We start from the raw sequence: 24,000 nt of genomic DNA, 5'->3' as shown, positions 1-24,000 counted from the left end.
TTTTATTTTATTTTATTTTATTTTATTTTATTTTATTTTATTTTATTTTTTGAGACGGAGCCTTGCTCTGTGGCCCAGGATGGAGTGCAGTGGTGCAATCTCGGCCACTGCAACCTCCGCCTCCTTCAAGCAATTCTCCTGCTTTAGCCTCTGGAGTAGCTGGGATTACAGGCACACACCACCACACCTGGCTAATTTTTGTATTTTTAGTAGAGACTTATTGGGCAGGCTGGTCTCAAACTCCTGACCTCAGGTGATCTGCCTGCCTCAGCCTCCCAAAGTTCTAGGATTATAGGCGTGAGCTACCGCTCCCGGCCTTGCCCGGTTTGTAAGTGGAGGATTGGAATTGGCACCCCAGTCATCTGGCTTCTAGGTGGCTGGCAGGTATCTGAGTCTGGTTTGGGGACAGGAAAGCACAGGCTCAGGATCAGATTGGAAGATGAGTAAGTATTCCCAGCTAGCTTCCCTGGAGCTCTGCTGCCAGGGCCCCTATCAGACCCACAGCAGGTAGAGGCACAGCCCTTTCACAAGCAGCACCAAGGTCTCCTCTGTGCTGACAGAAAGATGCAAACACATCCCTCTCCCTTCCCCATTTTACCGAACTCCTACCTTCTCAGCAACAAAAAACTTCATCAACATTAAACACCACCATGATGTATGTTTACATCAATCATAATGCTTCATCTCTTAATCTTTATTAATGTTAAAACCAGCAGTGGCTCACACCTGCAATCCCAGCACTTTGGGAGGCTGAGGCAGGTGGATTGCTTGAGCTCAGGAGTTCGAGACCAGCCTGTGCAACATGGTGAAACCCTGTCTCTACAAAAAATACAAAAATTAGCCAGACATGGTGGTGTGCACCTGTAGTCCCAGTTGCTCAAGAGGCTGAGGTGGGAGAATCCCCTGAGCCCGGGAGTTTGAGGCTGACATGAGCTGCGATCATACTACTCCATTCCAGCTGAGCAGCAGAGTGAGACACACACACAAGCTAAAACCTGTGCTTTTTCTGAGTTTAGCCTGTTAAAGTATACCGTCTTCTTCAAATTTTTAAAAATTTAACTTTTTTTTTTTTTTTTAAAGATAAGATCTGGCTCTATCACCCAGGCTGGAGGGCAGCGACGCCACCTTGGCTTATTGCAACCTCCACCTCCCCGGCTCAAGCCATCCTCCCACCTCAGCCTCCTGAGTAACTGAGACTACAGGCATGGCACCATCACACAAAACTAGTTTTTGTATTTTTTGTAGAGATGGGGTTTTGCCACGTTGACCAGGCTGGTCTCAAACTCATGAGCTCAAGTGATCTGCCCCCCTCAGCCTCCCAAACTGCTGGGATTACAGGCATGAGCCACTGCACCCAGCATGCATTGTTGGTTTTTATATTTTTTAAAAAATTGAGACAGGGTCTCGTTCTGTCACCCAGGCTGGAGTACAACGGCACAATCACAACTCCTGGGCTCAAGCAATGCTCCCACCTTAGCCTCTTGAGTAGCTGGGACTACAGGCATGTGACACCATGCCTGTTTGCCTTTTTTTTTTTTTTTTTTTTTTTTTTTTCTGTAGAGACAGGGTTTCGCCATGTTGCCCAGGATGGTCTTGAACTCCTGGGCTCAAGCGATCTACCCACCTTGGCCTCTCATGGTTCTGGGATTATAGGTGTGAGAATTCCCCAATTCCCTGTCTAGCCTATTTTTATTTTTATATGATATAAAATAAATTTATTTTTAAGTAGTAAAGCTTTTTGCAACACCATTTATTGGTAATGTTCTTTTCCCCGTTTTCTCACACCTGTATTAAATTCTTAGGTGCGATTATGTTTATTTCTAGGCTCTATTCTGCCCCATTGATTTAAGTGCCAGTTTTGATGCCTACACTACATTGCTTCCATTTAATTACCCTAAAGCAAAGTGTTTTAACATCTGGCCAAACTTACTCTTCTTTAGAAAATTATTTGACGGCCAGGAGTGGTGGCTTACCCCTGTAATCCCAGCACTTTGGGAGGCTGAGGTGGGCAGATCACAAGGTCAGGAGATCAAAACTATCCTGGCTAACAGGGTGAAATGCTGTCTCTACTAAAAGTACAAAAAAAAAATTAGCCGGGCATGGTGGTGGGTGCCTGTAGTCCCAGCTACTTGGGAGGCTGAGGCAGGAGAATGACGTGAACCCGGGAGGCAGAGCTTGCAGTGAGCCGAGATCACGTCACTGCACTCCAGCCTGGGCGACAGAGCGAGACTCTGTCTCAAAAAAAAAGAAAAGAAAGAAAATTATTTGGCAGGTTCACCTATTTACTCTTTCATGTGAAATGTAGAATCTTTTTGTTTTTCTGAGTTCCAAGAAAATGAGTTTTTGGTTAGTAGGGCATTAGGTCTATGAATTGCCTTGGGAAATACTGATATTTTATAATGCATGGCATCTTCACCTAGAATGTGGCACACTGCACCATTTTCCTGTGTTGTGTTTAGCAGTTTGATGGGCTGTGTGCTATTCCTTTGTGCTGATGTCCCCTAGTTGACTTAACCATTTCCCCAGTGTTGGGTATTTGGATTGTTTCCAAGGTTGAACTATTATGAATAGTGCTGCTATAAACATCTTTGTACAAATTGCTTTTTCATTTCCTTGGGATATGGTCCCAAAAGTGGGATTATCTGATCAAAGGATATGAACAGTACTGTGGCTTTTGTTACATAACCCAGGGAGGATGGAACCAATTCGCAGCACCACCAGCAACATATGAATAAATAGCTACTTTTCCCTTACAAACCCTTAAACAGCATGAAGACTTAAAAGGGTAACTTGTTCCTAAGAGAAACAAACCACAGCTACCTGAGGACAAAAGGGGGAGTTTGAGAGCACAGGGTTCTTTTTTTTTTTTTTTTTTTTTTTTGAGACAACAGTCTCTCTGCTGCTCAGGCTAGAGTACAGTGGCACGATCTCCGCTCACTGAAACCTCTGCCTCCCAGATTCAAGGGACTCTTGTGCCTCAGCCTCCCATGTAGCTGGGATTACAGGCATGCACCACCACACCTGGCTAATTTTTGTATTTTTAGTAGAGACGGGATTCGCCATGTTGGCCAGGCTGGTCTTGAACTCCAGGCCTCAAGTGATCCACCCGCCTCAGCCTCCCAAAGTGCTGGGATTACAGGCACGAGCTACCACGCCCAGCCGAGAGCACAGAGTTCTAAGGAGCACGGATCTCACGGCCAGAGGCAGGTTGCCCACCTCTCTCCCCACCTGTGGCAGCCCTGCTGCCCCAGACCTTTTCAGAACCCAGTTCCTTGTCAGTGTGGGGGAACCTGGTTTATTCTTATTTATTTAGCATACATTTTATAGTATTATATTATGTGATGGGTACTAGTCAAAGCACTTTATAAATACTAACTCACTGACTTCTCATAATAAGCTCATGAAGTAGATCATAATTACTATTATCCCGTTTTACTGATGAGAAAACTGAATCAGATAAATTTTCTTTCTTTTTTTTTTTTTTTGAGACGGAGTCTTGCTCTGTTGCCCAGGCTGGAGTGCAGTATCATGATCTCGGCTCTCTGCAACCTCCGCCTCCCAGGTTCAAGCAATTGTCCTGTTTCAGCCTCCCAAGTAGCTGAGACTACAGGTACATGCCACCATGCCCAGCTAATTCTTGTATTTTTAGTAGAGATGGAGTTTTACTATGTTGGCCAGGCTAGTCTTGAAATCCTGACCTCAGGTGATCCGCCTGCCTTGGCCTCCCGAAGTGCTGGGATTACAGGCATGAGCCACCACTCCCAGCTGAGTTAGAGAAATTTTCTCTGGGTCACATAGCTAGTAGGATTCAAGCTGGGGCAGTCTGACATGAAATTGTTAACCATCTGCACCACTCCATTGACTAGGAACAGGCACTTCAGCTTGTAGTTGCCCTTCTTTTTGTGGGTCCTGCCTTTGTCGCAGCAGCCCCAATCCTAAGGAGGACCCTAAGTCTTCCTGTCCCGGGTTTCAGACCTTCTTACACTGGCCTTCTAGTTACTTCTGTCTCTTATACAGCCACCATCTGTGGGATCCTGCCAAGTGCCAGGCATTGAGCTAAGCACTTTTACATCTTTCGATTTGTTTTAACTTTCACCACAATCATATGGGATAGGTAGCATATCTCCATTTTGTAGGGGAGGAAACAGTAGATCAGAGAGGTTAAGTGCGTTACCCAAGACCACACAGCTAGTGAAGTGGCAGAGGAAGAATTTGAGCCCAAGTGGCCAAATATCAATGCCTTTTGGTTTTCCATTATACTTGGCTCCAATCTGGCTCCACTCTGGCTCCCTGAAGCCCCACCGGTTTACCCTAGTCCACTCCTCTGTCCTGATTGGTTTTCTTGAAGTACACAGAGGTAGAAACAAACTCTTTGGTATAGCTCAGCTGTTCTTCCTAGCCATGGTCAGGCTTTATCAGGCGTGGCCAGGCCGTGATCAGGCCTGGCTTTATCAGGCCCCAAGTGGCCACACCTGCTTTTTGGAACTGAGAGCCACTCCCTGAGAGAGGCCCAAATAGCTCCTTCCTTTCTTTTTTCAAAGTCCACACCCCACTGGGGCCTGCCCACTAGGTTCCTATTTCCTGTTTTAAGCTCTTCAGTTGGCTTACAGAGTGCAGATGATGGGCAGGCTCTGATTCCAATGAATAGGCCACACCCCTCAGCACAGACTTTTGCTCTTCCTACTTCTCTAAGTTCTCCGGGATGACTCATAGCCCAGGTACCTTCTGGGGAGTGGTTTTTACCAATACTGTCATACGATTGCACAAGGCCCAAATACGTTGAACACATTATAATATGTACACAGAATTCCCATCAAGGATAAGAGAAACCACTTTCCTCAATCCTGGCAAACTCTGGGATATTCTGTGGCAGCATCACCTTCGGAAACAATGCTTGGCAGTTGATTGGTTGTGCATTTATGTGTGCGTGTTCTTTTGTGCAGACATGCACACCTGTGTGGTTGTATGCATCTCTGAGTGCATGCTTTTCAGTGGGGGATAGTACAGATGCGTGTCTGCAAAGCTGGACCCACTTCAGTGATGGTCAATGTGTTACGCTTAGGAGTTTGCATACACGTTTTTGAGAGTGAGAAGTCTGTATGTACCTCTGAGTTTGTGTGTGTGTGTGTGTGTGTGTGTGTCTATATACTATGTACAAGTCATGTGAAAGGCCTGGTTAGGAAGGTTTCCCATACCCAGAGCACTTAGAAAAGACTCAGGAAGAACACTGACCAGAAGAGGTGGGGTAGAGAGAAGGTCTAATCCTTCATAAATAAGCAGAGGGATGTTGTGGTCAGTCAGAAATGTCCCCAGGCGGATTAAGACAGGTTTTCAGCATTCAGCAAAGTCACTTGTAACCCAGGACAATAAGTGTGTGCTGGCCAGATTAGGTCTAGCCCCAGTTTTAAGGGGCAAGGGACAGAAGAATATAGTAAAGCATTCACTGTCCCCCCATTCAACAGGCTCTGGGCCCCATCCTGTCCCCTATGGCCTTTCAGAGGCCAGCACAATTCGACCTTGATGGAGAGGTGGTGGCTGCTGGAGAGGGGCTCCAGGAGGCCTACAAAGAGGCCTTGTTAGTGCCCCTCACTCTTCTGCTTGCTCCAAAGGCAGAGAGGCCTCTTTCTTCCAGTAGCTGCTCAAAGGTTTTGCTGACTTCAGAAGCAAGGAGGAGGAGGGAAGAAGGAGAGGAGGCCTCTGAGGTGGGGAAACTTTTGCTGAGATTGCAGGCTCCCCAGCCCCTCCCTGGTTCCTCATTACTGAGTCCTTGGGCATGAAATTTCTTTTTATTTGAAGGCCGAGAAGAACCAGGGGTTGTGTTAATGACCAGCAAGCAACAGGGCAAGAACTAGGCAGGGGGCTGGCTCTCTTGACCTTGAAATCCTGTCTGCACTTTTCTGCTGTGCCCATCCCCTATTTTCCCAGATCTCTGTCACCTTAGCCCTGCCCTCTTAATGGGACCCTAAAGAAGACTCAAGAAGAGGGGTTAGGGAGGCAAGAAAGGCACACAGTATGTCTGAGGAACTCATCAACTGAGTCCGGAAAATTGAGCAGGACTGAACCAGTAGGGAAGATATACATCTTACATAAAGATCAGTGCAATCACAAGAAAGATAGGAAAACAGAGATACCCCAATAAATTAGGAAACATTTACACTGTTTCTTCTTTATGTTGATACTGACAGTGGCTTGATGAATTAGAAGACAGAATTCACTATACCTCTCATAAGCAAGAAAAGAAAAGCAAGAGTTAGAGCAGTTAACGGATCTGTTTACAAACACACTGTAAAAGCAGTGTGATTATAACTCTATATCCTGTGACTAGACCCATGTCTCTGTGACTCCAAATCTGTGATCCAAAAAAGGATTGCTTTGTTTTGTTGTGTTTTTTGAGACAGAGTCTGGACCTGTCACCCAGGTTGGAGTGCAGTGGCACAATCATGGCTCACTGCAGCGTAGAGCTCCTGGGCTCAAGGGTCCTCCCACCTCAGCCTCTGAAGTAGCTGGGACTACAGGCGTGCACCATCATGCCCAGCTACTTTTTTATTTTTTATAAAGATGAGGTCTTACTATGTTGCCCAGGCTACTCTTAAATTCCTAGGTTCAAGCGATCCTCCTACCTTGGCCTCCCAAAGTGCTGAAATTACACATGTGTACCACTGTGCCCAGCCAAAAACGGTAGTTTTAAAAAATTGTGTGCTCTTGGCCACTTGAGGAGGGACTCACGAACTGTGCTCTGAGAATGTGCAGGGAGGCGAAACTTTGACTTCGTTTTTGAAGTAGGAGTGGAAATTTTCTTTCCTTTTTGTGGGGCTGGGCATAAGGATAGGGGTTGTCAGGGCTTTGCACCCGAGGAATGACTGGGGAAGGTGTGAGCGTTTCTATCAGTTGGTACAACAGGACTAAGGGCAGCCAGCGACTGGGGCAAGGTACTACAGATGGAATGAAAGTAAGCGCAGTGCCTTGAATGGAGGGGGAAGGGGTTTGGATCCCCACCACCAAGGCAATGCCAAGCCTTGAGCAATTTCAGAGAGGGCGAAGAACAAGGCTTTCTCCCCTTTAGGAGAGAAAACTTGGGCCCCTCCCAGCAGTGTGGATTCGGAAGAGAGGGGCTTAGCACCAGCTGGGACTAAACTGCTGCAGAAATAGACGATAAATGGAGGAGGTGAGGGTGCAGATGAGGCTCCCGGCTTCGGTAAGGCTGCCCCCGGAGAAGGGGCGCAGGGGGAACTCCTGGCCAAGAGGCCCGGAAAGGCTGGGAACCCAGCACCCCTGAAAGAGGGCGCAGGCCGTGGCCCCCAGCATGAGGCGGCCATGCTTCGCTTCGGGCCGTTCTTGCAGAGTACACGGCCCAGAAGCCGCGGGCTCTGCGTTCTGAGCCTCGTGCCTCATTGAGAGGTTATTAAGAGGGAGTTTGTCTGGTGTCAGAGCGCAGACATAAACTGTATTAGCATTACCCCATAATCTTATTTAGTAAACGCTCATGCCGTTCCGTCTCCTGTAATTGCATTGGGAAGATGCAATATTTATGAAAGGGGAGAGGGGAATGTCACTGTTCATCTCGGTGCTGCAGTAAAAGTCCCAGGAAATATGGTGCTGGCCGCCCAGGCCTGGCGGTGGGCCTGCGAGAATATCCAATGTTGGTGCCACATGCCCTCTGGGTGTCCCCCTGGCTGTCCCCAGCCCAGAGCTCCCTCCTCAACCTACCTCACTGAGCCTTGGGCAGCAGTGGAGGATGTGCCGGCATGGGCAGCAGCCACGTCTCCCCGTGGTGTTACCCCTCCCAGGTAGTGGTCCCTGGCGAATGGGGCACAAAGATCTCAGAAGCACTGAGTCCTTCTGGTGGGTGGAAGGCTCAGCCTTTGCCTAGCTCCCACCCTTAGTCAGGGTTTTCTTTTGCCAGGAGGCAAACTACTCCAGAGTTGAGTGGGATGGGGCTAGGGGTAGCAGTGGAGGTGAGGAAGTGGGTGATTTGGCAAGTAGGGGCGAGGGGGCAATAGAGGGCAGCAGCAGGTGGGAGGGGTCCTGGCTGGGGCTGTGTTAGCCACTGGGATGATCCTGAATACCCAGTGCAGCCTGAGACTCCTAGGATGGTTTCCCTTTTCCACCGCCCTAAGAACCCCGAACCTGGATCCCTAGGGCACCTCACATGTACACTCAGTCCAGAACCAGGTATCTGGCTTTGCAGTGGAGAAGGCAAATTGCCCCGTGGGACTAAGGGACATGCCCCATGCCCACTTTCCTGAATATTCTGGTCTGCACCAATCTTGGGTGGAGTTCAACAGCCAGGGAAGTCTCACTGGTGTCCAGAACACCTCTGGGTGGGTATCTGCTGGTGACAAGCAGAGACTCTGGTCTGCCCCTAGGCACTTGCAGTTCAGGGACAGACACACAAAGTCTCTGCCCTAGGAGCCACAGGCCACCTAGGTCAGAGGAGTTATTTCCCAGCCACATATCGGAGGCTTCCTGTGTGTTGTGGAGTGGGTGTGGGAGATCTGTGAGCCTAACCTCAAAAGGGCTACAAGTACTGGAACAGTCCAGATATCAAGGATGTCAGGAGTGGAAGAGCTGAAGAGAAACTGCTGGTGCTTCATCCCAGGAAGGTGGAGCCCATGGCAGGTAGGGGAGAATGGGAAAAGCGAGGTGCCAGGAGCCCCATTGTAAATTGCCGGTGGTCGGGTCTAGGGGTGAGGTGGCTGCAGAAATCTGGGCCGACAGGAGGGCAGGTGCCAGGCAGTGACTTTATGTGGGACCTAGGGCAGTGCTGGGACTCAGGCCCAGCTCCCCGGTCTTGAGGCTACTGTGGCTCCCAGGGATGGGAGTTTCGTCTCCTTACAAATCCCATCCTTGCCTCACTACGCACAGCTCTAATAATTCCTGCCCTGTAGTACTTGTGCACTTTACCATATCCACACCCCCCAGCATCCCACCCCACTGACAGGGGCTGACAGCTCTGGATGCTCTTGCACAGTCGGGCACATGGCTGCACACCCAGACACACTCGCTCACCTCAGGCTCATACCACACTCAGGAAGGCCCCTAACTGTTCTAATTCCCAGCAGTGACCTTCCCCGCACCCGCCCCTCGCCCCTCCCCGCTCTAGCTTCCCGACTTCGGTGAGGAAGGGGCACCGGAACGCGGGGCAGCTGAGAAGGACTGGGCGGAGGAGAGCCACGGCCCTCCTGGTGTCAGCTCCCTTGCCGCCGTCCCATTAATCACAGTGCCGCAGTCCAGTTGGGGATCCCGGGCGCCCAGAGCCGCCCGCAGCCCCCGGGACAATGGGATTATTTCCGGGGGGAGAGGCAGCCTCGGGCCGGAGCTCAGGCGTAGACACCTCCTTCCCTCAATCCGTCCCTCGGCACCCAAGGAGCGCCTGCGGCGGCCGGAGACGGGTGGCAGAGCGGACGCGGGTGGCGCGCGGGTGGCAGGGCCGGGCCGACCTAATTCAATTAGTTGGGCCGCCGTCGCCTCCGTGCGACTCCAGGCCCGCCGGGACTCCAGCTCTGGGCAGCTGCTCTTTGTGCGCGAAGACCATGCATATGGATGCGGTTCATCCCCCTTCGGCGCTCACCCCACCCACACCCATTTCTGGCACCTGCGGCTTGCCCCGCACCGCCCCCCCCGCCTCCTTCCCCGCGAGGGAAGGCGACCGTGGACTTCCCAGGAAAGTTGGGAAACTGTGGTTGCTTTTGAGCTCCCTGTGGCCGTCTTCAGAGTATGTGTGAGAGGGGAGGGGGTGTTTTGGTTTTGTGTTTTGTTTTGTGTTATCTGAGCAGGAAGATCGGTGTGGAAGTGAGCATGCCTGTAAGTCTGTAGGAGTGTGGTTGGGTGTGTCTGTGTGTACCTGTGCACCAGCGACCCTAGGGCTGTGTGCAGGGAGGAGAAGGTTTCGTTTGGCTCTGGATCTGTGCTGCAGAGACTGAGCGGGGTGGGAGTGTTTGTGGGCATCTGCACATGGGTGCATAAAGGAGGCTTTGTGGGCACCTGTGGGGACTGCACACCGAGGAGTTTCTGCGTGTTCGTGTGCAAGGTGAGTGGGCATCTGTGCATCTGCGTGTGAGGGTGTTGCCTCTGTGCCAAGCCTGTGTCTGGAAGTCTTTGGGAGTTAGGTATTTCTGTGTGTCACCATTGGTGTATATGCTGTGCTTTAGTGTGCAGTCAGGACACCATGGGGAACATGTTAACCTCCCCCCCACACTACCACCGGCCAGCAGCTGGGTCTCCCCAGCGGAGGCCATTTTCTCCAGCACTCCCCACCCCGCCTCGCTTTTCTGGTGGAGGAGGAGCTTGGCAAGTTAATATAAAACCTGAACTCCATCCACCAGGCTCAGGGTGGAGGCAGACGCCTGGGTAGCCAGTTCCTGTCATCTTGAGGAGGGGTCCCAGTTGGTTTTCCACTCCCAGCATAGTCCAGCTCCGGCTCAGCGGGAGCCTGCAGCTTCCAATGTGCAAACAGTCCTGAGCACTCCCTGAAACAACTTAGACCTGCCCATGTCAAGGAGGCCCTAGCAGCTAGGAGGGACTGCATGACCCCCACCTCCACATCTTCAGCCACAGTTCAGGACTGGGTCCCCTGGGAGGCTGGGTTTTCTGCGCTTGGGCCTCTCCACCCACTCTTACTCTGAGGCCAAATCTGCATCCCCAGCAGAGGCAAGGAATTGAGATGAGAAATCTGGGTAAAGCTGGTCACTTCAGGGCCATCACCCACCCAGCTGGAAAGTTTGCCTCATTCCTCTGTTTTACTGCGCACAGGCAGAGTGAGGGATCTGCACACCTGTAGAAGTCCTTTCTGCAGACTGCAAAGGGAGCTTGCCAACCCCAGGAGGGAATAGGATGGCTCTTAGAATGCAGTGGGGCCCTCAGAGGGCTGGTCCCACAGCTGGCTGGTGCTTTCTTGGCTTCTTCTCTCTCCCCCACACCTCAGTACAGGGCTTGGCTTCTGGACCCAGCACAGACCCACCTGGCTAGCAGAGTGGAGCCAAGGGAGACACCAAGGATGGGAGAGGTTGGGGCCGGTCCACAGCCCTGGGTTCTAGGCTCAGCTGCCCTACTGATGGGACTCACTGATGGGACTCCGAATGCTGTGCCCAGGGAGCCCTTTGAGAGCTGTCTGGGGAGAGCAGGGCCCTGGGGGTCTGTCCTTCCTTGAGCCTTCTCTTAGCCCACTCCTTACCTGCCCCTTTCCAGGTTTCTGGCATCCTTGGAGGTGACTCAGGATGGGAGATTCCCTAATCAAGGCCACCATGGTCAAGACAGTGTTGGATGGATGGTGGAACCTGAGGGTCTCTGGGCCTCCCTTGGGAGGGAATTAGTCAGAGAGAGGCCTGAGGCCTTAGCTCAATGCCCAGGGGTAATGAGGCCAACAGGTTCCTTTAGGGTCAGAAGCCAAGCAGGAAGGGGAGACAGTGAAGGGAAGGGATCCCTACAGAAGCACCCTATTTCTGAAGCATCCGCCTGCTGGGCTCTGATTGAGAGGAGAGGGCAGGGGAGGAGAAGAAAATTGCCTACCCCTACACAAGGTGACAGCTAAGTGTGGCCTACAGCAGGAACATGTCTGTCTCCTGTCCGTCTGTCCTCTAGCCATTCAGAGTCTCTCCACTGATGGGAATGTATAAGATACATTATCTTATGTAATGGATAGATATGGAAGATATGGATATCTTCCATATCTTATGTAAGAATTGGGTGGAGGGACAGGGGGCTGGCCTTGGAACACCACCCCCAACCCTGAGGACTCATTGAGCTGAGTCACTTGACCTACTCACTCCCCCCACCTCCTCAATCTAGGCTCCTAGAGACCCTCCTCCCCAACCCAGGGCTCCTGGAGTTAGAGTGTCTTTTACTGGGTCTTTAAGTCCCTAAGTCACTATAGGTGATCCTGCCTTTCCCACAGCAGGGAAAGTTTTCTGCCCCTTTTTTGAGACAAGTGGGAAGGCAGAGGGAACACCTTTGGTACTAGGAATGCAAACCGCATTGGCTCCACCATGGACCGTGTCATGTTATACATCCCCTTACATATTTCTCAGTCCCCTTTCTCTACTATATATCCATTGGGTATACCCTGTGTCCCCCTCCCCATGACCACAGGCCCATGCAAGGCCACTTCTCTGACAATTCCATTGGAATAAAAGACACCCCTCCCACGGTACACACTATCTGCAGCACGCAGTTGTAGCAGAGAGATGCCCTCATCCCATCACAGGCACTCACTACAGAGGAACAGTTGTAAACACATACTCATCCTGTTGCAGAAAACACATTCACTTGCATTCTCACTGACACATACATCCTCACGTGACAAAATCCAGTTGTGTCAAATACCCAGATTCTCTTTTTTTCCTCCAACACTCTTACCGACATGCATTTTGCTTGCAGTTGTATCCCAACAGCCTAACACAGTGCCTGATACATACTAAATGCTCTATAATTATTCATTGAATATATTGTTAAAATTGTTTCTTAAAGACATGCCCAGGACATCTGCACAGCCCTCTCAACCCTGACTGTCACACATGCTTTCCCATCCAGCTTTCCCCTCATGGATGCATGGTTCCACAAATACAAAGTAATTACATTTCCACACATAACCGTAAGCTAAAGGACAACCCCTGGCCTGGGGGTTTCTTTCAGAGCGGGAAGGAGGAGATTGTGTGGGATCCAAAGGGGCCTCCCCTTGGGCTGAGCCCATCCTTTCCTCCTCCCCTGGCCCCGGCCCCAGCTGCTCTTCTTTTAATTGGAGGCACTTTTTTATTCTGCAGGCCAGGGAGAGCTGGTGCTTGGGGGAGGGGTGTTACCAGGTGGCCTCAGAACCAGAGAGAAGGATCTGCAACTCACCTAGGTTCCTGCAAGATGGTCCTATGAGGCAAGAGCCAAGTTTAGGCTTAAGGGAAGCAGCTTGTAGTGAGTGGAGTCAGGAAAGCAGTGTTTACGTCTGGTCTGCCCCTTCCCAGCTTTCAGTGTCTTGGTTTTCTCATCTGTAAAATGGGGATAACATTACAGGATTAAAGATGAGTGGAGATATCATTCTTCCAATTGAAGGCGGCTCACACATGGCAGGTGCTCTGTGAGTCCCGCTTTCTTCCCCTCCCTCCTCGTTCCTATCAGGGCTGTTTTGCAAGGCATGCAAAAGCACTGTGGAAACACAAGCTGCAGCGAATATAAACTTGTGTGAGTCTCCTCTCCTATTTCAGAAAACTTCCCAACCTTGCAACACCATGCTCAGGTAACACTGCTCCCGGGAGAAGGGGTGGGGGCCAGAGCCCAGCAAATCCTAACCCTCCAGTCTCATCTTTCTAGGTAAGGAAGAAAGGGTAGTCTTGGCCCTCAGCAAATACCCTGTTGGAAGACAAAGGCTGAGATTAAGCTGACTCACACAATCCCAGCACCTCATTGAGGGTAAAAGTTAGAGGTATCCCCAATTGGGATAAAAGTTGACTCCGATAAGCAGAAAAGGTGGGAGGGGAAAAAGGAAGAAATCAGTCAAGAAAGCGGCTATGATAGCAGGGGAAAGTCGATACATCCCTGGGCTGCTGGATTTTAATGAGAAGAGCTTGACAGTCATAGTGGTCCATGTACAAGGTAGTGGTGACCTCTGCCAACTTTAAGTTGGGCCAGCAAGGGTAAAGTCTCCTCCCAAGTACCCTGGACAACTGGCGCCAGATCTGAGGAGTTCAACAGGTGGATCAGGCAGATGCCAAAAGGGTTGGAAGGCCATCTAAGCTAGAGATGTGCACATGGAAATATAGGTGGTTTTTTTTGTTTGTTTGTTTTGTTTTTTTTAGTCTTGTAAATTTTACCTTCAACCAACTCACACCAAAGGATGTGGTTTTAACTGCAGCAGGTAAAACGGTGGTGAGACTAAAAGGAGTGAGGCCACTAGGACCCAGCCTAAAAAAAAGCTGCAGTACCCCTCCCCATAGTTTTCAGCCTCAAACAAGGAAAATAGCTCAGGTTTTGAGATTCCAGATCAGTCTTCTCTGTCTATGGAACTTGGAGCAAGTTTATTCTCTTCACTGAGTCTCAGTTTTCATTTTCTTTTTAGAGATGGGGCATTGCTCTGTTGCCCAGGCTAGAGGTGCAATTATAGCACATTGCAGCCTCGAATTCCTGGCCCCAAGTGATCCTCTAGCCTCACCCTGTGGGGCAGCTAGGACTATAGGCACAGGCCACTGCACCCAGCCATTTTTTCCTTTTTTTTTTTTTTTTTGAGACGGAGTCTCGCTCTCGCTCTGTCGCCCAGGCTGGAGTGCAGTGGCTGGATCTCAGCTCACTGCAAGCTCCCCCTCCCGGGTTTATGCCATTCTCCTGCCTCAGCCTCCCGAGTAGCTGGGACTACAGGCGCCCGCCACTTCGCCCAGCTAGTTTTTTGTATTTTTTTAGTAGAGACGGGGTTTCACCGTGTTAGCCAGGATGGTCTCGATCTCCTGACCTCGTGATCCGCCCGTCTCGGCCTCCCAAAGTGGTGGGATTACAGGCTTGAGCCACCGCGCCCGGCCCATTTTTTCCTTTTTAAAAATGAGATAAAATTCATATGCTACAATATTCAGGCCCTTTAAAATGCACAACTCAGTGGGTTTTAATATTTTTACAAAGTTATGTAACCATCCAGAATGTTTTCATCACTCCAAAAGGAATTCTGTATCCGTTAGCAGTCAATTTCCATTCCCTGCTGCCCCCAGGCCCCAGAAACCACTAACCTACTCTCTGCCTTTGTGAATTTGCCTATTTTGGGCGTTTCATACAAGTGGAATCATATAATATGTAGCCTTTGTGCTTGACTTCTTTCACTAGCAGAATAGTCTCCTAGGTTCATCCATGTTATAGCATGAACCAGCATTTCCCTTCTTTTCCTTTTTATGGCTAAATAATATTCCATGTGTGGATATACCAAATTTTGTTTATCTATTCATCAGTTGATGGACCTCTGAATTGTTTCCCCATTTGGGCTATTATGAATAACACTGCCATGAACATTCATTCAATTCTCTCAATTATAAAAAATTGGGACATTTCTATTAACTTCCCAGGGTTGTTATAAGTCTTAAATGAGATGAGTATGATATGGTACCTGGCACAAAGCCATCTTCCAGTAAACAATTTATTTCTGCTTTAGTTCCCTCAAGATAAGAGCAGGAAGAGATTCATTCAGGTTCAGACGACTTCCAAAGTAAGTTATGGAAGTCCCTGGGTAGGGGTATAGTACCTGGATTCGGTAAGTGGGAAGAAGAGAAGTGGTGAGGGAGCAAAGCCCTTCATGTTTCTGCTTAGTGTTTACAAATGACTGCCAATTTCACATTTGGCTTTGTCTTGAGTGGGCCTTTGTTCACCTGGCTGGAGCTCAGACAAGGTTTACCCACAGACATGAACTTCCAACCAGCACCTAGGTTTCCAGGCTAACCCACAAAATCAAGTAGAGTCTAGCTCCTCCATATTGATCCACAGCAATCATAGCTATTCTGAAATGTGCTTTCCTCACATCTGTAAAATAGGGAGAATATTCATCCGAAGGATTGGTGTAGAGTTTATATTGTTCTCCATAATACTTACTAACATCTGTCTTGTTGTATTTGCTTCTTTGCTTATTGTCTGACCCCCTCTATAGAATGTAAGCTTCATGAGGTCAGGACCTTTGTTTTGCTCACTGCTATGTCCCCCATGCCTAGAACAGTGCCTGACACAGTGAGTACAGTACTCAATAAATATTATTGAATAAAGAGATACATTCACTTGTTATTCTCCAAGATGAGCATATTTTGTTGTTTGGGGCTGTATTCTTCAGGAGAGAACAGAAATGAATAAGCCACTCTCTGTCTCCAAGATCTCTTCAAGTGGAGGTGACAGACATGCCCAAAGCAAATAGATTGCAATAAGACTTGAGGAGGAGAGAAAGTGAGTCTTCACATCCTAGCATCTTTCCAGATAGAGACGGGGCATACTCAAAAGTCTAATCTGAAACTGAACTGAAATAGACCAGAAATAGATCCCAAGTGATGTAACCTGTGCCCTTCCCAAAGCTTGACTTCTAAAAGGTAGCAAACATTTTCTACTGGAGAGGCGGAAGAGAGGAAGAAGAAAAAGGGAGTTTCCTCCTTTTCTCTTGGGCTGTCAGCCAGACAGCCACCGGCAAAACGTTGGAAAGGCCTAAATTTGTCCTGGATGCACTTCCCTGATCCTAGTCCCACCAATCCCAGCCCCTACGGTCTTAAGCCCCTATGGCTTCCTCCCAAGATTCTAAAAGTAAGAAAAAGACACACACTACAGTCCAAAGTCTTCTTGCCTGGAATAGCCAACCCTGGGGTAATTGTTAGGTGGAAAGCAATCTGGTTGAATTCATTCAAACACTGTAGGAATTGCCTCTTTCAAACCCTGTAGGATTTTACTTCTTGAGGCATCTGTTTGTTTAAAAGGAAAGGCGTGTGTTGAGGCATGGGCACCCTGGCAGAAGACCCCAAACCAACCCTCTTGACTTGTGCCTGCCTTTCAGGAAATGTTCCCTTCCTGAATTTCTCTAAGAAGGCTGAGTTGGGGGATGGTTGCTGATTTTTATAACATATAGCCAGTTGTTCATAGGCCTGTGTTTTAAAGAAGGACAAGCCTGAACTCACCGTTCTGCCTCAGGGCCTGGGCTCCATACCTGGGGAGTAGACAGTCTTCTACTTTCTAACAAGCTGGACTTGAAGTTTGGAGTAAATCTCCTGGTTGATTGAGTGACAGGTGTTTCCCAGCTGAGCCCTTGGGGAGATTCTCCAGTTGGGTAGGGACATCCCTTCCCCAGACGCCTTGTGGGCTGGACTCCTTTGACCCAGTTCAAAGTGAGGGGATGCCTACCAACAGGCCGGGAAGACAGCTGACTTCACCCTCCTTGGGTTTGTCTGTCTGTCCGTCTCTGGGAATGGTCGCTTCCTGTTTTCCCTTTTCCTTTTAAGCCTCTCCTTTTTCCCCTCTTTTCTCTCCTCATGAACTACTCCGAGTCTTGGTCTCCGTCTCTCTATCTCTGGCTCCTGCATCTGTCTCGGCTTCTGGCCTTCCTCTCCCCCTCCCCTCCCCTCCCTCGCGCTGTCATTCACCCCGCTTCTCTCCGCGCACAGCCAATGGAGAGACCCGGCCGAAACCGCGAAGCTCTCTTGCACCGGGCTTTTTCGCCTGGTGATTGATGTCCCAGAGTCAACAGCGAGCGAGCAGCCGGAGCCGGGAAGCAGAAGCCAGAGAGGGGAAGAATACGGCCCCCCTCTCTCTCTCCCCTCCCCCCTTCTACTTTAGCCCTTCTGCGCACTTCGCTTCCCAAGTCTCCGCGCAGCCAGGAGCCGCTGTTGCCTCCCAGCCCCTGCTAGCTGCCCCCGGAGCCCAGCGCAGCGAGCGCCGCCGCCCGGGCCCCCCCGTGGGGCCGGGGCTAGCATGGAGCACCTGGGACCGCACCACCTCCACCCGGGTCACGCAGAGCCCATCAGCTTCGGCATCGACCAGATCCTCAACAGCCCAGACCAGGGTGGCTGCATGGGGCCGGCCTCGCGCCTCCAGGACGGAGAATACGGCCTTGGCTGCTTGGTTGGAGGCGCCTACACTTACGGCGGCGGGGGCTCCGCGGCCGGGGCTGGGGCTGGAGGCGCGGGGGCCTATGGCACTGGAGGTCCGGGCGGCCCCGGAGGCCCCGGCGGCCCCGGAGGCCCGGCAGGCGGCGGCGGCGCCTGCAGCATGGGTCCGCTGCCCGGCTCCTACAACGTGAACATGGCCTTGGCGGGCGGCCCCGGTCCTGGTGGCGGCGGCGGCAGCAGCAGCGGCGGTGCGGGGGCACTCAGCGCTGCGGGGGTGATCCGGGTGCCGGCACACAGGCCGCTCGCCGGAGCCGTGGCCCACCCCCAGCCCCTGGCCACCGGCTTGCCCACCGTGCCCTCTGTGCCTGCCATGCCGGGCGTCAACAACCTCACTGGCCTCACCTTCCCCTGGATGGAGAGTAACCGCAGATACACAAAGGACAGGTTCACAGGTGAGTCCGGCCTGCGCGCGCGCCTCGCCTGGCCGCGGCCCGGGCTCCGTGTTACCCTTTCCCCGCCGGCTGATTCCCCAAAGACGGTTCTGTGCGCCAGGTCGCCCAGCTCTTCTTGGTGCTTCCCCCAAGTTGAGCCGTCCGCCCGATTCTACATTGCAGACTCGCCATGCTTGAAGAGTTCTCTCAGCCTGGACTCCTCTCTGTCTCGCAAGGGACCCCTGCTCAGAGAAGCTCCCCCTGGTCCCCTCTGGGGATCCCTGGGCCCGGTCAGGCAGAGAAGAAGGCCATAGATTCAGGACCACCTTCTGCAGCTACTCTGGGTCTAGGAATCTTAGAGAAAGGGGTGCAATGTGAACAGTTTCTTCCGTCCTGGCTGCAGTTCTAGGACCGAAGAAGCCAGCCCCAGGATCAGACACAAGAAAAGAACAGGTCCCCCCACCTTCAGTACCCTACACACATGCACTTCGCCCTCCTAGCTCCGGTGCTCGTGGTGCTGCGGAGCCAGCGGGGTCTCTGAGCCCCAGTAAATCAGCAGAACCAGTGGCCCTTTTTTTTTTTCCAGAGAGGAGGCTTCGTCTGGGAGCATGGCAGCGGGGCATAGCCGCCCAGGACAGCTAGCTTTTCATTTTCATTCTGTCCGGGCTGCGTGTCCTACCCCGGGCCCAGCCCTGTTATCTTGGGCATGAATAATGCACCGGGTAGGCCAGTGATCGGTGGCGGGAGGACTACTCCCGGGACATTAGGTACTAGGTGGTGGCCGCTGCTGTCTTCTCTGCTGCCCACTCCTACCTTCCTCTGCTGGCCCTGGCTCCCTCTGCTGCGGTTTCAGCTCTGGGCACTCAACTCTCCCTCTGGTGTGGGTGCCTTCCCCTGTTCTCACTTCCTGCTCCCCTTAGGATTCCCTGGATCCCAGACCATGATCCTCCCGACCGGGCTGGGAAGCAGCCACAAATTGAGCCCAGGTTAGTTAGACAGAGGAGGCAGGAGACACTGGCTGCTGCTGGCAGAGACCGGGACTCCTGGGGATCCCCTGGCTCAAGGGCCCAACAGTGGAAGGGGGGTATACATAACTACTTGGGAGAAGCTGCTGAGAGCTAGACACTGGGCCAGGAGACCCCAAGGCACCCCTGACTCCCTGCTTCTGTTCCAGGCAGGAGCACGTCGGGGAAACTGCTCCTGCAGCTTCTTACCAGACTCTGGGGCCACAGCAGAAGTGGTGTGGGGGCTGGTGTCCAGAGGACGAACAGTTGCTTGAGTCTAGACCTCAGGAAGGGCCCTCGCTGGAGGGGCCCCAGTGCCCCCAACCCAAGTTTCCTCTGGCCTGGGGCAGCAGGGCCTGGTGCCCATCCCATTCCCCCACCCAGGCCAGGCCAGTCTTGAAGGGCCCTGCTGGAACCCCAGCCGGGAGTCTACTAATCCTGGGCCTCTGGTGAAAGGTACTCGGTTTAGGGCCTACCTCGGGCCCTAATACTGTGTCAGGCATGAAGGAGTTTTGAGCGAGTGTATGGCTGTGGCCTTGTGTTGCTCTGTGTCCTGTGTTCTTGTCCCGTGCCTGTGCTTGTCTGGTCCTGTTTGGGTATATAGATTTATGAGTTTGCCCCCGTTGTACATTGTGTTGGTGTGTGCTGCTGTGGATGGAGGCTCAGGTCGGGGTCCAGAGTGAGGTTCGGTCTCCTATTCTGAGCCTGAAGGTCTGGGGCTGACTGAGGGGAGGGGAGTGTGACCATTAGCTCGCCTTAGACTGCCCTTTGGAGGAGGGGCGGCAGGGAGGTGGTTGGGCTCGCGGGAGCCCGGGGCTAGGGAGGCCTCCGTGGTAGCTGCGAAGGCGGCGTCGGACTGGCGGGCAGGAGGGGGCCGTTTCCCGCCGTGGGCTTGGCGCTGAGGGCTAACGGGAGGATCTCGGCCCTGCTCGTGGGGGTTCAGCTGGTGCGCTCGCTGATTCGCGGGGTGTTGGGCCTGGGACGCTTCCTGACGCTCTGCTGCTTGCCTCTGCCGTCTGTCTGTCTCCCGCTCCAGTGGCCCTCTCACCCTTCACTGTAACACGCCGTATAGGTCACCCCTATCAGAACCGGACGCCCCCCAAGAAGAAGAAGCCGCGCACGTCCTTCACACGCCTGCAGATCTGCGAGCTGGAGAAGCGCTTCCACCGCCAGAAGTACCTGGCCTCGGCCGAGCGCGCCGCCCTGGCCAAGGCGCTCAAAATGACCGACGCGCAGGTCAAAACCTGGTTCCAGAACCGGCGGACAAAGTGGAGGTGAGCAAGCGGGGCGGGCCGGCAGCCCGCGAGCGGCGCGGTCTCAGGCAGCTGTTGGTTCGTGGCCTCTTCTGGTGCGCACACACTTGCTGCGCTCGCGGTTTCTGATCCTTTCGGAGGAGCGAGCTCCCGCTAAGCTTGCGGGGAGCTGGAAGCAACGGAGGCAAGCCGATAGCTGGGATGGGGCTGAAGGGCCCTGGCTCTGTTTTACCGGAGGCTTCAGGGCTTTCTGGCTGGCACACTCTCTGCCGGTGTAGACGCGGCAGGTTTCTTCCGCCGTTTTGGCAAACAGGCGGGTTAGTGCACTCCACGCAGTCCAGGCTCCAGGGATCTGTGTGTCCTGGGGAGCTTTTTGTTTGCACAAACTCTTGCTTATGGAATCCTGCTCTGTCCCGGAGACTGCATGCAGAACGGCCCGCACCTTGTTGCAGCGCTCCAACCGGGCTCTCGGTAGAGGGTTTGGGGGCCCCAGACCGCGGCGGTGTTGACGGTCTCCTCCCCAAACGCCAGGCTTTTGCGCAGCCGGTCCCTACCCTGGAAGGAGAAAATCAATCCGCGCCGGCTGCGGCGGGGTTTGGCGGGTCCCACTGAAAGGGGAATCAATTAGGAGCAGATGGGTGTGTGTGAGAAAGAGAATTTTCCCTTCTCCCATAGCCACAACTCCAGTTACTACGCACTGGGTTTTTTGTTTTGTTTTTTCACATTTACGCTCAAGGACGTGAAGCGTCCCCAACACTCCCAAGCAGCCTCCTTCTTCGCGCGCACTGACGCTTTCTCCGGCTGCACCCTCTGGCACGCTGCACCCTCCCGCACATCTGGCCCTTGCCCGCCGGAGTTTCTCCCCTAGCTCAGGCCCAGTGGGGCAGCGCGGGAAAGTCTGGGCGAAGTCGGCGGCGCCGAGACGGGCGGGCCTTGGGGCAGGAGGAAGGAATTGGAGTTTCCTCTTTTTCTGAACGAAGGCGAGGAATCTGCCTGGGATTCCGCCTACGGGGCCACAAAGGAAGTCATGGTCCCACGATTCTACCGCACCCCACAGCATTCCTGCCGCTGGGGAAGGAGTGGGGGATGCAGCCTCAGACCTTGGAACGCTAAAGAGGGAGCCAGGGCTAGCTCAGGAGTTGGGGGGGACTCCGGTTTCCAAGGCCTACTGAGGGCTGCGGGCCTAGGGGAGGAGAGGCAGCCTGGCAGGCCTCCCAGAGAGAGGGGCACAGAGAAAGAAAGAGGCAGGCAAAGAGAGAAACTGAAACACAGTTTCAGGGGTGGGAAGGGATAGGGACTCCGCTCAAGGAAGAAAAGGAGGAAAACAGGCAGCCTGCAGAAGTCTTATTTATGTATCATAAAGAAAAGCAATGGATGACTGAAATCACCATTTTCTTTTCAAACAAATTCGTTTAATTCAGAGAGAACCAAGTGGGTGGGGAGGAGAGAAAATGAGAGATAAGACACAAAGCATAAAAGAAATATTCAGGCCGTTTGAAATGCAGGGGAGAAGGGAAAGACGAAAGACAGAAAGATACACAGTCAAGAAAAGGCGGCCTAGAGCAGGTCAGCAGCCGCTGCTGAAAGAGGCCCTTGCAGGCTTCGCATGGCTTCATCGATCGCCTACAAATTGCTTCTGAAGGCCCCGGGGACTCCCATTAGTTCTGTCCACCTTAGAGACAGACGTTTGATCTCAGTTGACAGGGTGGAGGGGAGGCATTAAATGGAATAAGTGAGTCATTGCCTCCCTGAACTGCCTCAGAGGAAGCCAGTGGGTCCAGCAGGAGCCCCCGCAGGGCACAAGGCTCCACACAGAAAGCCCAAGGCCTAGAGGACATTCGCAGAGAGAGGGAGGCAAAAGACATCCCGCAGAGCAGATCATAGACTGGTGCTTTCCTCTCTGCCCTGGACTTGTGGGTAGGGTAAGGGCCCTCCGGCTTGGAATGGCACCTGGTCTCCCTCAGGGCGGGGTGGGGGGGGGAGGCAAGATGCCATCCTACCCCTGGCTGCCCCTTGTGAGGCCTGCGGGGTGTGGGCGCTGTGCGTGGATGCGGAGTCCCAGCTGTTTGGGCCTCGCAGACTTTCCCACCGCTCCTCCTCTGGGATACCTTGGCTCCATCCGCTTCGGGGTTTCTAGTCTTTGTTGGAGTCAGGACTCTCAAAAGAAGGGAACGCGTTATAGGGGCCCAAACTGGATTTGGGGACTGCAAAGGCGAGCAACGCTCGTTCAATTTATCTCCTGGGAACTCACCGGGAGCTGGGCGCACGCGGGAGCCGGGTCGGTGCTCCTGGCAGGTAACGGCTTGTTCCCGGTGCAGACGGCAGACTGCGGAGGAGCGGGAGGCCGAGAGGCAGCAAGCGAACCGCATCCTCCTGCAGTTGCAGCAGGAGGCCTTCCAGAAGAGCCTGGCACAGCCGCTGCCCGCCGACCCTCTGTGCGTGCACAACTCATCGCTCTTCGCCCTGCAGAATCTGCAGCCGTGGTCTGACGACTCGACCAAAATCACTAGCGTCACGTCGGTGGCGTCGGCCTGCGAGTGAGCCTGCCCATTCTGCCCTGTGGGACCCCAGGCCCACTCAGGGGTCACTGAGGCCTGAGACCCGGGACTCCTCCCCACCTCTCCTGGCCTCAGACTGCACCCAGGAGGGGAACACTGCCCTCGCACGGCAGCGAAGGGCCCCCACATTTGTGCCGACACTGTTCTCTCTTCGGTGGAAGAAGAGCTCAAGGGATAAGGACACGCGCCCCCCTCCCAGACGCGTCCCGCACCCGTCTGAACTGTTAAGAAATCTCTGTTTTTGTTTATTTCATTTTATTTTAATTTTTAACGTGGGATTCAGAGAGAGGCAAGGGAGGTAGGGGAAGAGGAGCTTCTTGGGTCCCCAGGGCTGTCATCTGAATTTGCCCTGAGAAACCCCTTCTCTGTGACCCACTTCTCATCACACACATGGAAACCCATAGGCCCACACAGAGGTGGTGTCACTGTCCCTCCTGGTGTCACCCCAGAGCCACACATGGGCATCTATGGCAGAGTGTCATCCAGACACAGGGTCACAGTGTTTACATATTGGACCTCACGATCAGACACAGGTCAGGGGTGACACACACTCATCCTGAACAGCATGGCACTCCCTCCAGCACAAACACAAGGTCAAGGCCACACTGTGGCACACTACACCATACACAACAGCCACAACAGCCTCACTTGGTCTGACAGGCCCCCACCACACATCCCAGCCCAACCCAGGTATGCACAGACAGGTTTTCACATAAATACAGCCCATTTCTCCAGAACCCATTGTGGGGGGTGTTAAGTTATGCACTTATAAGGTGTTTTCTGTGTAACCATTTTATAAAGCGCTTGTGTAATTTATGTGGAAAAAATAAATAAAAGCCTCCGGATCTGGAGTCAGGGCTGCCTGCTCCTTGCGGACCCTAGCGTCCTTCAGCTACTTGGGTTTGGTGTGAGCTGATGCTTCAGGGGGGCAGCCCTTGGTATCTGAACTTGAGAGACATGTTGAGGGGCAGGACCCTAAGGCCCTGGAGAGAGGAAAGGAGGAGGACAGATGGAGAGAAGGCAGAGTTGAGGAGAGCAGGGAGAGTCAGACTCTCCTGGGATTGCCAGTGCCTGAGAGGATATGGATTTCTTTGGATGTGAGAGTCGTGTGTGTGTGTGTGCGTGTGTGTGTGGTGTTTGTGATAATGTGAGCAATCAGCAATGTGAACAAATAGTGAATATTTGTAATGGTATTTAAATGTATAATTATGTTTGCAATTCTT

General features: G+C 52.6%; 1 protein-coding gene and 1 long non-coding RNA gene across 4 annotated transcripts in view; one reads left to right on the top strand and one right to left on the bottom strand.

Moving 5' to 3' along the window:
* The window catches only part of LOC111538695, a 44,460-nt gene extending 27,462 nt beyond the window's left edge, over positions 1–16,998 (bottom strand). Inside the window, exons 1-2 of one of the 2 annotated variants that reach the window (XR_002730433.2) lie at positions 16,605–16,998; positions 12,835–12,974 (exon numbers count right to left, since the gene is read on the bottom strand). This is a non-coding gene — a long non-coding RNA (uncharacterized LOC111538695). The remainder of the gene's footprint in view (positions 1–12,834; positions 12,975–16,604) is intronic. The other variant, XR_002730432.2, reaches the window with a different exon arrangement.
* Positions 16,353–23,628, top strand: TLX1 (T cell leukemia homeobox 1). Of its 2 annotated transcripts, none has more exons than XM_023206195.2 (3): positions 16,353–17,983; positions 20,039–20,240; positions 22,538–23,628. In XM_023206195.2, exons 1-3 carry the CDS (start codon positions 17,395–17,397, stop codon positions 22,758–22,760), a joined length of 1,014 nt encoding a protein of 337 aa, XP_023061963.1. In that variant the 5' UTR covers positions 16,353–17,394; the 3' UTR covers positions 22,761–23,628. The 2 variants fall into 2 exon arrangements, with proteins under 2 accessions (XP_023061963.1, XP_023061964.1); XM_023206196.1 differs by having other exon boundaries at positions 17,112–17,983; positions 22,515–23,628.
* The last annotated feature ends 372 nt before the right edge of the window (positions 23,629–24,000 follow it).

The sequence above is a fragment of the Piliocolobus tephrosceles genome, chromosome 9 (assembly GCF_002776525.5).
Source record: "Piliocolobus tephrosceles isolate RC106 chromosome 9, ASM277652v3, whole genome shotgun sequence".
Classification (NCBI taxonomy): domain Eukaryota; kingdom Metazoa; phylum Chordata; class Mammalia; order Primates; family Cercopithecidae; genus Piliocolobus; species Piliocolobus tephrosceles.
The sequence above is the reverse complement of the archived record's forward strand: the minus strand, read 5'-3'. Positions and strand labels throughout refer to the sequence as shown.